At 41.4% G+C, this 14140-nt stretch overlaps 1 protein-coding gene across 1 annotated transcript in view; it reads right to left on the bottom strand.

Annotated features, from left to right (window-relative positions):
- Positions 1–14140, bottom strand: part of iars1 (isoleucyl-tRNA synthetase 1) — a 137297-nt gene that overhangs the window by 105823 nt on the left and 17334 nt on the right. The window contains exon 8 of the mRNA XM_062037484.1: positions 3022–3109. Within this exon, the coding sequence (XP_061893468.1) occupies positions 3022–3109 (88 nt within the window). The remainder of the gene's footprint in view (positions 1–3021; positions 3110–14140) is intronic.

Raw genomic sequence — 14140 nt, 5'->3', positions numbered from 1 at the left:
TTTTGAGAAGAATTGTTGTATATTTTTGGGTAGCAGGTTATAGTTTGCTTTGTGTATAATTTTAGCTGTTTGCAAATTCACTATGTCATGGAATTTCAGTATCTTTGATTCAATAAATAAAGGATTTGTATGTTCTCTATATCCAACATTATGTATTATTCTAACTGATCTTTTTTGTAACACCGTTAATGAATGAAGTGTACTTTTGTAATTTCCCCATATTTCTACACAGTAACTCACATATGTAACACTAGTGAGCAGTAGAGAATATGAAGTGATTTTTTGTCTAGAACATGTTTTGCTTTATTCATTATTGACGTGTTTCTTGCTACTTTATGTTGTATATTTTTTACGTGAGATTTCGAGTTCAATTTATCATCAATCATTAATCTTAGAAATTTGGTTTCATTTACTCTTTCAATTTATTTTCCGTCTATTTGTATTTGTGTTTGACTTTCTCTTCTACTGTTACCAAATAGCATTATTTTAGTTTTACTGAGATTCAACGATAATCTATTTTTGTCAAACCATCTTTTTAATTTGTTAATTTCTTCTGTTATTTGTATTATCTCCTGTGTGTTCTCTCCTGAACAAAACGCTGTTGTATCATCCGCAAATAATACTAACTTTAAATCTTTTGTAACTTTACAAATGTCATTTATATAGAGATTGAATAATTTAGGTCCTAGTATTGATGCCTGAGGTACACCACAGGATATATTTAGCGTTGTAGACGTGTGTTCGCCTAGCTTCACATATTGTTTCCTGTTTGTTAGATAACTTCTTATCCAGTTTAAGACTAACCTTTTGATGCCATATCAATCTAGTTTTTTGATTAAAATATTGTGATTAATTGTGTCAAATGCTTTAGTTAGATCCATGAACACTGCTGCTGCACATTTTTTACTATCTATTGCATTGGTAATTTCTTCTGTAATTTCAATTAAAGCCATTGAAGTTGAGACATTAGCTCTGTATCCATATTGGTTCTCTTCGAGTATTCTATTTTTATTTATGAAACTCTCTAATCCAGGGGTGGGCAATTAATTTTTACCGGGGGCCGCATGAGCAACCCGAGCACTGCTGGAGGGCCACATCGACAATATTTCAATTAAATTTTGCTCAATATTATTTTTGATTTATACCGTAAGATAAATAATAATAATAATAATAATTAATAATAATAGTAATACTTCAACATAGTGTGTGTAACAGCATTCCATGACTAATATAAATAAATTAACATTAATAATAAATTACAGTAAAATAAGCACACGTATGACTGAGGAGTCATAGTGTAACTTTGTGTGGTGTTTGAGTTGCCCGACTTTTTGTGTGGCCATAAACGCACCAGTGGTTTAGTGCTATGCGTGTTGGTGACAGATGACAAGTTGGTTTTGGCCTGGTTTGTACGGCAGAAAATGACTAGTTTTTCGAGATAGAATTGTTTTACTCATGTTTTTGGTGTGGTTATGTCCGAATATAAACAGTTTTGCTCAATAAAGTGATCGATATAATTCCTGTCCTCGAAGCATCTCGATAGACGTTACAATAATTGAACGGTGTTCAATTGAACGGTGTTGACGAACACCGTTAGGGCCGCTTGTTGTCACTGTCACTCAAAGTTGCATTGCAAAATTACATAGAATAAATATGTTTATTTTGTTTAGAATTCAGATGGGATTTGATTTGGTGTGTGGCATATATTTGCTGCGCGCAGCGGACGCTTGAGCAGTGCGCAATTGCGCAGGCACGCACCTTAGAGGGAACGTTGCTTTGCAGTCCATGTCTTGTTGGAAACACGCCATTCTTCATCAACTTTTCTCTTTTTAGCGTCTCGGGTGTAAACCGTGCATCACTTGTCGCTGCATGTGCACCTTCACTCGCAGGTTACACACGGACACACGCCCATAAATAATACTTTTCAAAATAAAAGCAGCACAGTTGTATTGCGCGCACGACATAGATGTTTTTTCAACTTTATTTTGTAATTTGTCATTGCAGCTGTTCACATTCACTCACACGCATACGTCCACACGGAAGTAATACAAATAACAAAACAAAAGCAGCACCGTTGTATTGCACACTCGACATCCTTTTTTAAATTTATTTTGTAATTTATAATTGGCCTCACGCGGGCCGGACAGGGACGCACAAAGGGCCGGATGCGGCCCGTGGGCCGCAGAATGCCCAGGTCTGCTCTAATCTGTTATTGAACAGTTTTTCAATGATTTTAGAAAATTGTGGAAGTAAAGAAACAGGTCTATAATTTGTAAATTGATGTTTGTCTCCAGTCTTATAAATTGGTGCAACTTTAGCTATTTTCCTTTTGTTTGGGAATTTACCTGTTTGAAATGATAAGTTACTCATATACATTAATGGTCCAGAGATCTCTTCTATAACCTTTTTTATTGTTTCCATATCAATTCCATTACAATCAGTTGAAGTCTTAGATTTACATGTTTTCACGATTGTAACTATTTCCTCCTGTGTCACATTACTGAGGAACATGGGGTTGGGATTTCGCTCTATGGTATCATTATAGTCCTCAATTGAAACTGGGTCTGGAACCCTTTCTTCCAATTTTGGTCCAATATTTACAAAATAATTATTGAAGCTTTCAACTACTTCCTTTATGTTGTCATTTTTTTTATTTCCCTCTAAGAAGTATTGAGGTTAGTCCTTCTTTGTGAAAATGGCACAAAGAGGGTAGTCCCTCTTTGTGCCATTTTTAATCATTTGGATGGGTGGCCAAATAATTTTGGCAATATAGTGGTATTTACTTGTTTTTATCTGCAATGCAAGGCTTTGAGTGTAATATCATATAAATGCACGGTGCTGTTATTTCCACTCAGGCCATCAACTAAGAAAGTGAGACTGGTGTGTTTAATTATCTCCATCTAAAAAGGGACAGATGACTCCCTCTAAGTGAGACTGGTGTGTTTAATTATCTCCATCTAAAAAGGGACAGATGACTCCCTCTCATGCATATTGGGGAAAAAGAGGCTCTTTTACACTCACTTGTCCAGAAGCATGTACTCGTTCTCCGATTTAAATAATGCGCCCAGCCGAGACTCCATCATGATGTACGTCTTGCCAGTGGTGTTATCTGGGGGGATGACAACACAGAAGACCCATCTGCATAATTATATAAAGTCAAACCTCCCCAAAGTCGTACAACCACAGGAAAAATATGCCTCAAAGGTCAAATGAAACCATATTTATTGCAAAATCTCTGAAAACTTTAAGTTTCAAGTATCAATTTCACATGGGTGTTGTGTGTTTTTTGGCAAAGAGGAAAACTGACGACAACCATAGAACAGGGAAGGAAAAATTACAAAGTAATTTTATTACAGTGGCGGAAAATCATTATTTGACCGTGAACAAAGAAATTAAGTCTATAATTGTAATGGTAGGTTTATTTTAACAGCATGAGAGAATATCAAAATGAAAATTCTGAAGTCACACTAAACTAAAAATTTAAATGCTTTTGTAATTCACTGTCAGCTCTCCAATGTGCCAGACACCATCAAATAAGAGCATTTGCCCATTTAAGTCGGTTACGACGACAAACTGCAGTCAGGTCGAGACCCTGATGAGGACGACAAACATGCAGATAAGCTTCCCCTAAGACGGTTTCTCACAGTTTGACAGAAATTATTTAGTTATGCAAATCAATTGTTGCAGTAGCTGTCCGGGTGGCTGGTCTCAGACGATCATGGAGAAGTACCTGCTGGATGTGGAGGTACTGGGCTGGTGTGCTTACACATGGTCTGCAGTTGTGAGGCCGGTTGGATGTACTGCTAAATTATCTGAAACGCTTTTGGAGACGTTTTTTGGTAGGGAAATGAACCAAAAGATTTCACGTGAAACAGCTCCCTCAAAACTTGCGACATCTGTGGCTTTGTGTTGTGTGATAAAACTGCACATTTCAGAGTGGCCTTTTATTGTGGGCAGCCTAGGGCACACCTGTGTAATAATCAAACTCTTTAATAAGCATCTTGATATGCCACACCTGTGAAGTGGGATGGATTATCTTGGCAAAAGAAGAAATGCTCACTAACACAGATTTAGAAGAGGGATGGGTCTTTTGTGTATATTGTAAAAGTTTTAGATCTTTGAGTTCAACTCATGAAAAATGGGAGCATAAACAAAAGTGTTGCATTTATATTTTTGTTCAGTGTGAATTCTATTCCATATAACTGTAACAAATGTACTCATTTCCAGTGGGAACAACTAATTGAAAAATGTTTACATGAACTCGTGTCACCAAACAAAAGGTGTTTATAACTTTGGAGGTTTGACTGTACCCACATCTATACACTAGAACAGCATCAAAACTAAGGAGAGAGGGAGAGAGCTGCACAACAAAGAATGATTATCCCACATCTAGTGTGACATATAATGCTTAGTGGCCATTGCAAATCAATTTCTCCCCGTTAGTGTCTTCTAAGCTGTCTGCATTCACGGTAACGTGAATGATGATTTTTCTTATGCTCTGCTTAATTTTTGAATGCTGTAACAAATGGCCCTGACAGAGTGATTAATGTTTATTGATCCTAGTTTCATGTATGACAAACTGCGACGGGACAGAGAACATGTTCTGCACTGGGAGTTGTGACGCCTTTAACAGGGATGTCGAATCCTGCTTAAGTAACAAGAAAGGCCCTCGCTATTAAAGTCAAGGTCAGGTAAGGACTCCATGGCGGCGCTGTGAAGCTGCTCATGCGGGGACAGAGCGAATGGAAAAGTTGCTAACAGGGATAACCAGAACGGTCCCAAAACACAAAAACGACCAAACCACAAATAAAAAACAGAGCATATTACGTTCATAAAAGGCAAAAAAAAAAAGATTGGAACCAGTAAAATATCTTTCCCTTTCGGGTTGGTGTGACAAATGACTACAAAGCACAGACCTGCAACGGCTGACAGCCCCTGAGACATAAAAACAGCGAGACACAGCAAAAATCTGAGCAATGCCGGGTCAAAAACAGGTGGATGGTGGAAGTCAATGGGCAGAACATTTTGGATGGAGATGAAACGAGAGAGGATGAGAGGGAAGCTGGGGCGGGGGGAGGCTGAACTGATGCAAAGCAGAAAAAAAATCATTGGTATTCCGAGGCGCTCTCCCATGCAGCACTGGCGGTGCAAGTCATTAGCTCAGACAGTGCTGCAACAGTGCCCCCTGCAGTATGAGAGGGGGATGTCACAATCTCTCTCTCTACACCGCCAAAAGGGGATGCATGAGTTGTAAATAATGAAGTGACAACCGTGGCGTAATTGTTAAGTCATAGTACATTTGCATGTTTGCAAACAGGAGGATTAGGTATAAAAAAAGTTCCTACTCACACTAACATCTTTTACACAGAGATCCCGCAAAATCGGTATGTCAAAGTTGCAACGGCAAATCCGGCATTTATTCGCCAGTGCCTTATACTATACACAGACGCTAGCAAATCCTGTAAAACTTATCGGACAGTAAAGATTGCTGTCGACACAAGGCTGGAGAACGGTGTCTGAGGTGTTTAACTTCACACTCAGACAACTGTATTGCAAATACACACTTCCATACAGGCGCTAACTAGCCATTGTTACAGCCCTGACACCACCGTAGAAGCTGAAAATCGCCCTCTTTCCTACTGGTACTTTTCACACAGAATACAGACAGTAAAAGATAGGGGTGCCCCAAAAAAATGGATTCACATCTGAATACGTCATCATCATGGCGCCGATGAAGGCTGCCTCTGTTTTGTTTGTTTTTGTACATAAATTGTGTTTCCGGGTGCTCTTACACCCGTGAAGAGCTACTGAACATCAGATCCACCATCCCTATGGACTTGTTACCAGTCATCTTAGCGTCAGCTGCGGATTTGGTCCATTCTGTGCTCAAAAGAGGGAAACAGCATCGAAGAGGAAAGCGAGCGGGCACACTTGTCCGTCTTCGCGGACGGGGATTACGCACGCCTCTACCAGGCATCTTCCTCTCCAACGTCCGCTCACTTGCCAACAAGATGGACGAGCTAGCGTTGCTGATGAGAAGGAACAAGGACTTCTCCTCATCCTGTGTGTTGTGTTTCACGGAGACTTGGCTGAGCGCAAGAGTCCCGGACAGCGCGCTTCAACTGGAGGGCTTTCATCTCCTCCGCGCGGACCGAGACGCGGCGCTCTCTGGCAAAAAAAAGAGGCGGTGGACTATGCTTCGGTTGGAGACATCTCTGCGCTGCTGACCCGTCTCCGCTCGGGATGGTTTCCTGCTGGCCCCGCTGTGGACTGGACTCTCGCTGATGTGTTGGATCCACTGTGGACTGGACTTTCACAATGTTATGTCAGACCCACTCGACATCCATTGCTTTCGGTCTCCCCTAGGGGGGGGGGGGGTTACCCACATATGCGGTCCTCTCCAAGGTTTCTCATAGTCATTCACCGACGTCCCACTGGGGTGAGTTTTTCCTTGCCCGTATGTGGGCTCTGTACCGAGGATGTCGTTGTGGCTTGTGCAGCCCTTTGAGACACTTGTGATTTAGGGCTATATAAATAAACATTGATTGATTGACATTGATATGCTTCTTTATCAACAATAGCTAGTGCAGACGTGACAGCGATTTCCAGACACTGTTCTTCTTCTCTGGAATATTTATTCATCCACTGTAAGCCCTTTTACTCACCGCGTGAGATTGTTTCATTCATTCTAGTGGCTGTTTACATCCCGCCCGGCGCGGACGTGCGTGACGCTCAGCGCGCGCTCGCATGACAGATCTTACATGTGGAACGGTCTTTTCCTGACTCTCTTGTTATCGTGCTTGGTGACTTTAACAAGGGAAATTTGAGCCAGGAATTACCAAAGTATAGACAGTTTATTAAATGCCCGACCAGAGAGGAGAACACGCTGGATCACTGCTACACTACACTGAGCAAGGCTTTTCATGCAGTCCCGCGCGCTGCTCTTGGACTATCAGATCACGTGATGGTGCACTTAATCCCTTCATACAGACAGAGACTGAAACTGGCTAAACCTGTTATGAGTAACATTAAGTGTTTCACCGCCGAGTCTGTGGACGAGTTGCGTGCTTGTTGGGAAACGACAGACTGGGAGGCAATTGGAGCGGCCACGAACAATCTGGACGATTATACGGACACTGTGACCTCATACATACAGTTCAATGAGGCGCGCATCATTCCAACGCGCACCAGGGTTTGTTATAACAACGACAAGCCCTGGTTCACACCCAAGCTCCGACAGCTGCGCAAGAAGAAGGAGGCTGCATGGAGAAGCGGGGACCGAAGTACATACAGAGAAGCGAAGTACCACTTCACCAGGGAAGTGGAGAAAGCAAAATCTGTGTACTCTAACCGTCTACAGGAACAGTTCCGCTCCAATGATTCTGCGGCAGTTTGGAGAGGTCTAAGGGCCCTTACGAACTATAAGCCCAAAACCCCCCAGGCCCTGAATGACCGGACTCTCGTTCAGGGCCTCAACAAACATTACTGTCGTCATGAACGGCCTTCAGCTCATCAAAGCCATGCTCCCCCCACCATCACCCTCCCCACCAATGCCAGCACATCATTAAAGGAGTTAAAGGACTCCAATGACATCACAGGACTCCAAAAACATCATAAGACTGTAAAGACCCTCTCCATTAAAGAAGAGGATGTACGCCGGCAGTTCTTGAAGCTGAATACGCGGAAGGCCCCCGGGCCGGATGGTGTCTCCCCCTCCACTCTCAGACACTGTGCGGACCAGCTGGCTCCTGTCTTCACTGACATTTTTAACACCTCTCTGGAGCTTTGCCGCGTGCCGTCCTGCTTTAAGACCTCTACCATTGTCCCTGTCCCCAAGAAAGCACGGATCACAGGACTAAATGACTACAGGCCAGTCGCGCTGACGTCTGTGGTCATGAAGTCCTTTGAGCGCTTGGTCCTGCCCCACCTCAAGGACATCACCGCCCCCCTCCTGGACCCACTGCAGTTCGCCTACAGAGCCAACAGGTCTGTGGATGATGCAGTGAACCTGGCCCTCCACTTCATCCTGGAGCATCTGGACTCCCCAGGAACCTACGCTAGGATCCTGTTTGTGGACTTCAGCTCTGCCTTCAACACCATCCTCCCTGGACTGCTACGAGACAAGCTCTACCAGCTCAGCGTGCCCGACTCCCTCTGCAGTTGGATTAATGACTTCCTCACAGACCGAAGACAGCACGTACGGCTGGGGAAGATTGTCTCGGACAGTCGAACCACAAACACTGGTACTACTCAGGGCTGTGTACTCTCCCCCTGGTTCTTCTCCCTGTATACAAACTGCTGCACCTCCAGTCACCAATCCGTAAAACTGCTCAAGTTTGCGGATGACACCACCCTCATCGGGCTCATCTCGAATGGCGATGAGTCCGCCTACAGGAGAGAGGTGGACCGGCTGACGTCCTGGTGCAGCCTCAACAACCTGGAGCTGAACGCCCAGAAAACAGTGGAGATGATCATGGACTTCAGGAAAGTCACAGCCCCACCCTCCCCCCTCACCCTGATTGACTCTCCCACCCCCGTCCCCATTGTGGACTCCTTCTGTTTCTTGGGCACCACCATCACCCAGGACCTCAAGTGGGAGCTGACCATCAGCTCCCTCATCAAGAAGGCCCAGCAGAGGATGTACTTCCTGCGGCAGCTGAGGAAACTTAAGGTGCCGACCGAGATGCTGGTGCAGTTTTACTCAGCCATTATAGAGTCCATCCTGACCTCCTCCATCAGTGTGGTTCCCCGGCGCCACAGTCCAGGATAAGAATAGACTGCAGCGCATCGTACGTGCTGCTGAGAAAGTGATTGGCTGCAAGCTCCCATCCCTCCAGGACTTGTTCTCCTCCAGGACCAGGAGGCGTGTGGGTCGGATCACAGCTGACTCTTCTCACCTATTCAACTAGTCTCCCCTCTCCCCTCAGGCAGGAGACTACGCTCCATCCAGACCCACACCTCCCGCCACCTGAACAGTTTTTTCCCCTCTGCCATCAGGCAAATGAACAATAACTCCTAACAGCAGCTCCTTGAATTCCTTGAATCCCTTCCAAGTCTATCTGATAGCTCAGTCACAGCTCTTTTTATACCAAATATGTGTTATGTGTTTTATGTCGCACGTTTGCACCAAGAAAAATTCCTAGTTTGTGAACCCGTTCTCAAACAATGGCAATAAAACTATTCTGATTCTGATTCTGAATCACGACTTATTTATAACTGTTAAGAATCAATTCAATATGTTCAAGAATTACATACAAAAAAAACCGTTTCTTCAGGCATTTCCGTGCTTACTCGAAAAGGTTTAATTACATTTTACATAACAAATAATAAAAGATCACTTAAATCGAGAATTGATTCTGAATCGAATCGTAATAGAATTGAAGCGAGAGTTATTATAAGATTCCCATCCCAAGTGAAAGGGCAGTAGCTCCTTTCTCAGTGCCTCTACAAGTCAGCTTGTTTCCAAGAATCTGTTCTGTAGGAACAATAGGGATGGACAGTCGTTTACATGTTAACAAATATTAATACCAAATCGGTACTTTAAATACGGTGCCTGTGCCAAAATTGTTCCTTGAAAAACTGAAAACATGAAAATGTTTGTAAGAAAACAAAAAACAATGCCTTGAGATTTTTATGGAATTTTGTGACATTCAAATGAAATGGAATAGCAATTTAATCAGAATTATACGGATTGAATGATGAATACATTTATCAAAAATAAGAAGAAATCTACAACAAATTGTTTTAATTACAGCAATATAGAACAGAGAGAACGACTTACTTGAGTTTTAATGTTTGTAACTGTCATTGGTGCATCGTTCACAATCATTATGAAAGACATGATGGGTGCATTTTTTTGAATGCGGTCTTAGTAGTAAATAAATGCGATCAAAAGTCTGCTTACAATGGAGACTCTGAGAGCCTATCTATTCTGCCTATAAAGCGCTTAAAAAACATCCAAATAACTCCATTAAGGTTTTATATATATAATGTAAGTATATATGTAGTGTAGTAACAGGCACATTTATAATAACATTTACATATTTTGCTTATATATAGGCACACAGCGCATTAATTTCAAAAACGCATAATGACATTCGCTTTTTCTTTTTCCAACATCACTGATTATTACTCACTGCAGACTTTATGAGAGCCAACAAACATAATAAAACATCACTTACTGTACAAGGTCGGCTGTCATTCGGATGCCGACTACTAGGATAATCATATGCTCCCATTTAGATGAAGAGTGACTCATAATCCTTGCTAAAAAAGGGGTGAAACCAAGCATCTTTTCATGTCGTTCTCGCCATTTCCGGATCTAAATTTGCTGTCAAAGTGCACCAATTTGTCGGAATACGTCCTCGTTCTTCTACCATTTAGGTGAGAGGCATGATTTATGTTCTAGAATAAAGTTTGACAAGCAAACAAATGAGGAAGGGTTTCGGTGGCGATTCCTAGTGAACAGCAACGAGACAACTAACCCTGCCAATTGTCCATCGTATGCATTAAGATGAGAGCTGTAACAGAGACTGGAGAGCAACAATGAAAAGAGGAATGGCAGAAAGCCGGGACAGGGTTATGATTATGGGTTTGAGGTTTGTAAATAGGGCGGCACGATTTTGCAAAAAATGTAAATTTCTTGAGAGTAAAGAAATCAAACACTCCCCGTTGTCTTGTTCTGCTTTATAGAAACTTCCAATTGTCTTTATGGAAGGACAGTTAACAGGGGGACTCTCTTAATAGAACTAAATAGAAAGATTGACAATATTTCATCGAGTCAAAACCTTGGCACGCTTGCTCACTCGACAGCACATTCAAGCTCATAAAATAAATACAAGTCAAAACAACAGTAAACTGATTTTCTGTAATAGCTCCTCTTACAAACAGATGTATGATAGCCAGCAAAACTTTCTGGTGGCTTTTGCCTTTAACGGACCCAACTTACCCTGGCCAGTGAAGCTCACTGGGGATTTTGTTGTAAAGCAACCTTTTTTTGTGTGCAGCTCCAGGCATAAAAAGTCTACATTTCTGGGTTTTGTGTGAAAGGCACATGCAAATAAATGCAGCATCTACAGTCTGTTAATGCTCTAATGTACCAATTATGTAGGATCTCTGTGTGAAAGGGACTTCTTTCTGCCTGAGCGCAAGTTCCACTGGAATCATCCATCAGCACAAACATGTACGAAGGCTATAAAGTCATACAAGAAACCAAAAAATACTTTTGTCGTGGCAGAGCCTTTCTGAGATGTTCCTTCATTAATTTGGTCTCAGTATTATTTTTTTTAACAAGAAAGCCCTTAGCTGAAGTGCAAAACAACAATCAAGCCATGACACGAACAGGATTTCCAGGCACAATCTGAAGGCCTCAAGGTTATGCACTTGATAAAATTGGCTAATACTAAGAACTAACATGTTTGCAGGTCAGATGTAAGTGACGTCACAAGTCCTCATCCAATGGCTGTAAAGGAAGTACACTGACATTCTAAAATTATGACATACACAACCCCTGGAAAAAATTATGCAATCACCCGACTTGGAGGATGTTCATTCAGTTATTTAATTTTGGAGCAGATAACAGATATGACACAAAACTATAGTTTTGGCAACTTTCTGGCTTTAAGAAACACTAAAATAAATCCAAAATATAAATTGTAGCAGTCAGTAACAGTTTAATTTTCAGATCAAACTGAGTGCAAAAAATTATGGAAATACCCAATTTTGAAAATATAAATAGTATAATATATAAATAATGTTGGACTATAAGCTGCTACTTTTTTCCTACGCTTAGAGCCCTGCGGCTTATAAAACAGTGCGGCTAATTTATGGATTTTTCCTCACTAATGTCCTAAATGTTTCGTGTTCAATAGTTTTCATCAAACTCAAGCAGAGACATTGAAAAGGATTGTTGTTTGTGTTATGGCGCCATCTTTTGGAAAAGTTTGCTCACTGCAGGTGTTGCAGGTTGAGAATGTACTTTTACCGGAAGTAAAATCGTCCATTGCGTTTCTGTTCAAAATGATTCTCCATTCATCACTCTAAGCCAGTGTTTTTGAACCACTGTACTTTACTAAAAGTACATTCAAGTGCAGTCTGAATTTGAGGTACTGTAAAATAATGTGTACCGTATTTTCCGCACTATAAGGCGCACCTTCAATGAATGGCCTATTTTAAAACTTTGTTCATATATAAGGTGCACAGCATTATAAGGCGCACCGCATTATAAGGCACATAGAATAGATGCTACAGTAGAGGCTGGGGTTACGTTATGCATTTCGTAGTTGCGAGACCTGTTGTGGCTCAATATTGGTCCATATATAAAGCGCACTGTCAGCTTTTGAGAGAATTGGAGGTTTTTAGGTGCACCTTATAGTGCGGAAAATACGATACCAACACATAAAACACGTTTATTATTTCCAGGAACAAAATGTTTTTTATCCACAAACTCAATAAGGATTTAAAAAAAAAGATGTCTGCAGAGTTTCTTTTATACATGTTATCTTTGCAAACACATACAAGTCTGATTCAAAAATGCATTTTTCTGATGAAATTAGTAAGTGTGTTTATTATCCAAGTCAGGACTAATATGGTAGTTTAGTCACATATACATTCTGTGCCTTTCTGAGAGTCCGCATTCAGGGCAGAATTGCAGGTGAGCTGCAGCAGGCAGTGAGATTTAAGTCTGTCTCTAAAGTTTCTGCTCCATCCTCTGTACTATCGTTAGTCAGACTTCTTTATTTCATTCTTCTGGGCTGCACTTAAGAGGGAAGAGGCAAAGCGCTGATTGAATATTAATTACGTCATTACCAGCCTGACTTTCACGACGGGGGAACGGGCACACACAGACCCAAACACATGCAAATGTACACAAACACATGCCAACGTACAAACCCCAAAACCAATTAAGTTGGCACGTTGTGTAAATGGTAAATAAAAAACAGAATACAATGATTTGCAAATACTTTTCAACTAATATTTAATTGAATAGATTGCAAAGACAAGATATTTAATGTTCGAACAGAGTACCTTTCAGCATTAATAGTGCCTTCACAGATGCGTACCATATTTTTCGGACTATAAGTCGCTCCGGAGTATACGTCGCACCGGCCAAAAATGCACCATAAAGAAGGAAAAAAACATGTCACACTGGAGTATAAGTCACATTTTTGGGGGAAATTTATTTGATAAAATCCAACACCAAGAATAGACATTTGAAAGGCAATTTAAAATAAACAAAGAATAGTGAACAGGCTGAATAAGTGTACGTTATATGAGGCATAAATAACCAACTGAGAACGTGCCTGGTATGTTAACGCAACACATCATGGCAAGAGTCATTCAAATAACTATAACATATAGAACATGTTATACGTTTACCAAACAATCTGTCACTCCCGATCGCTAAATCCGATGAAATCTTCCTCCCCGGTGTCGCCTCTGGTATGTCCTTCCTTTCTGCTGCTCGATTGCCGTTCTCTGCTGCCTATTTCACTACGTCCAGCTTGTAATCTGCAGTATATGATTTCCTTTCCAGTGCCATTTTTGTTCAGTCCTTCTCAGTTTTATAAGTTACCGCCAATGTTGATGTGATCCATTTTAAAAGCTATGGCAGTAGCATATAGCATATATAGCAGTTAGCATCCCATGACCCACAATGCACTTCTGCCATGACCCTCCCCCGCCAAATTCTTATTGGTTGACGTGTGAGTGACGATTGCTGACGTGTGTGTGACGATTGCTGACATTTGCTTCGTCTCCTACGCGAATGAGATAAATAATATTATTTTATATTTTACGGTAATGTGTTAATAATTTCACAAATAAGTCGCTCCGGAGTATATGTCGCACATGTGGTGATATCCTTTACAGACTGACATCGCTTTTTGATGCAGTACCGCGAAGGTCGATTGAAGGTCACGGCCTTGCCGCTCACGTGCAGTGATTTCTCCAGATTCTCTGAACCTTTTGATATTACGGACCGTAGATGGTGAAATCCCTAAATTCCTTGCAATATAGTTGGTTGAGAAATGTTGTTCTTAAACAGTTGGACAATTTGCTCAGGCATTTGTTCACAAAGTGGTGACCCTTGCCCCATCCTTGTTTGTGAATGACTGAGCATTTCCTGGAAGCTGCTTTTATA

The sequence above is a fragment of the Entelurus aequoreus genome, linkage group LG26, assembly GCF_033978785.1.
Source record: "Entelurus aequoreus isolate RoL-2023_Sb linkage group LG26, RoL_Eaeq_v1.1, whole genome shotgun sequence".
In the NCBI taxonomy this organism is placed as follows: domain Eukaryota; kingdom Metazoa; phylum Chordata; class Actinopteri; order Syngnathiformes; family Syngnathidae; genus Entelurus; species Entelurus aequoreus.
Note: the sequence above shows the minus strand (reverse complement) of the source record. Positions and strands in the feature narration are given on the sequence as shown.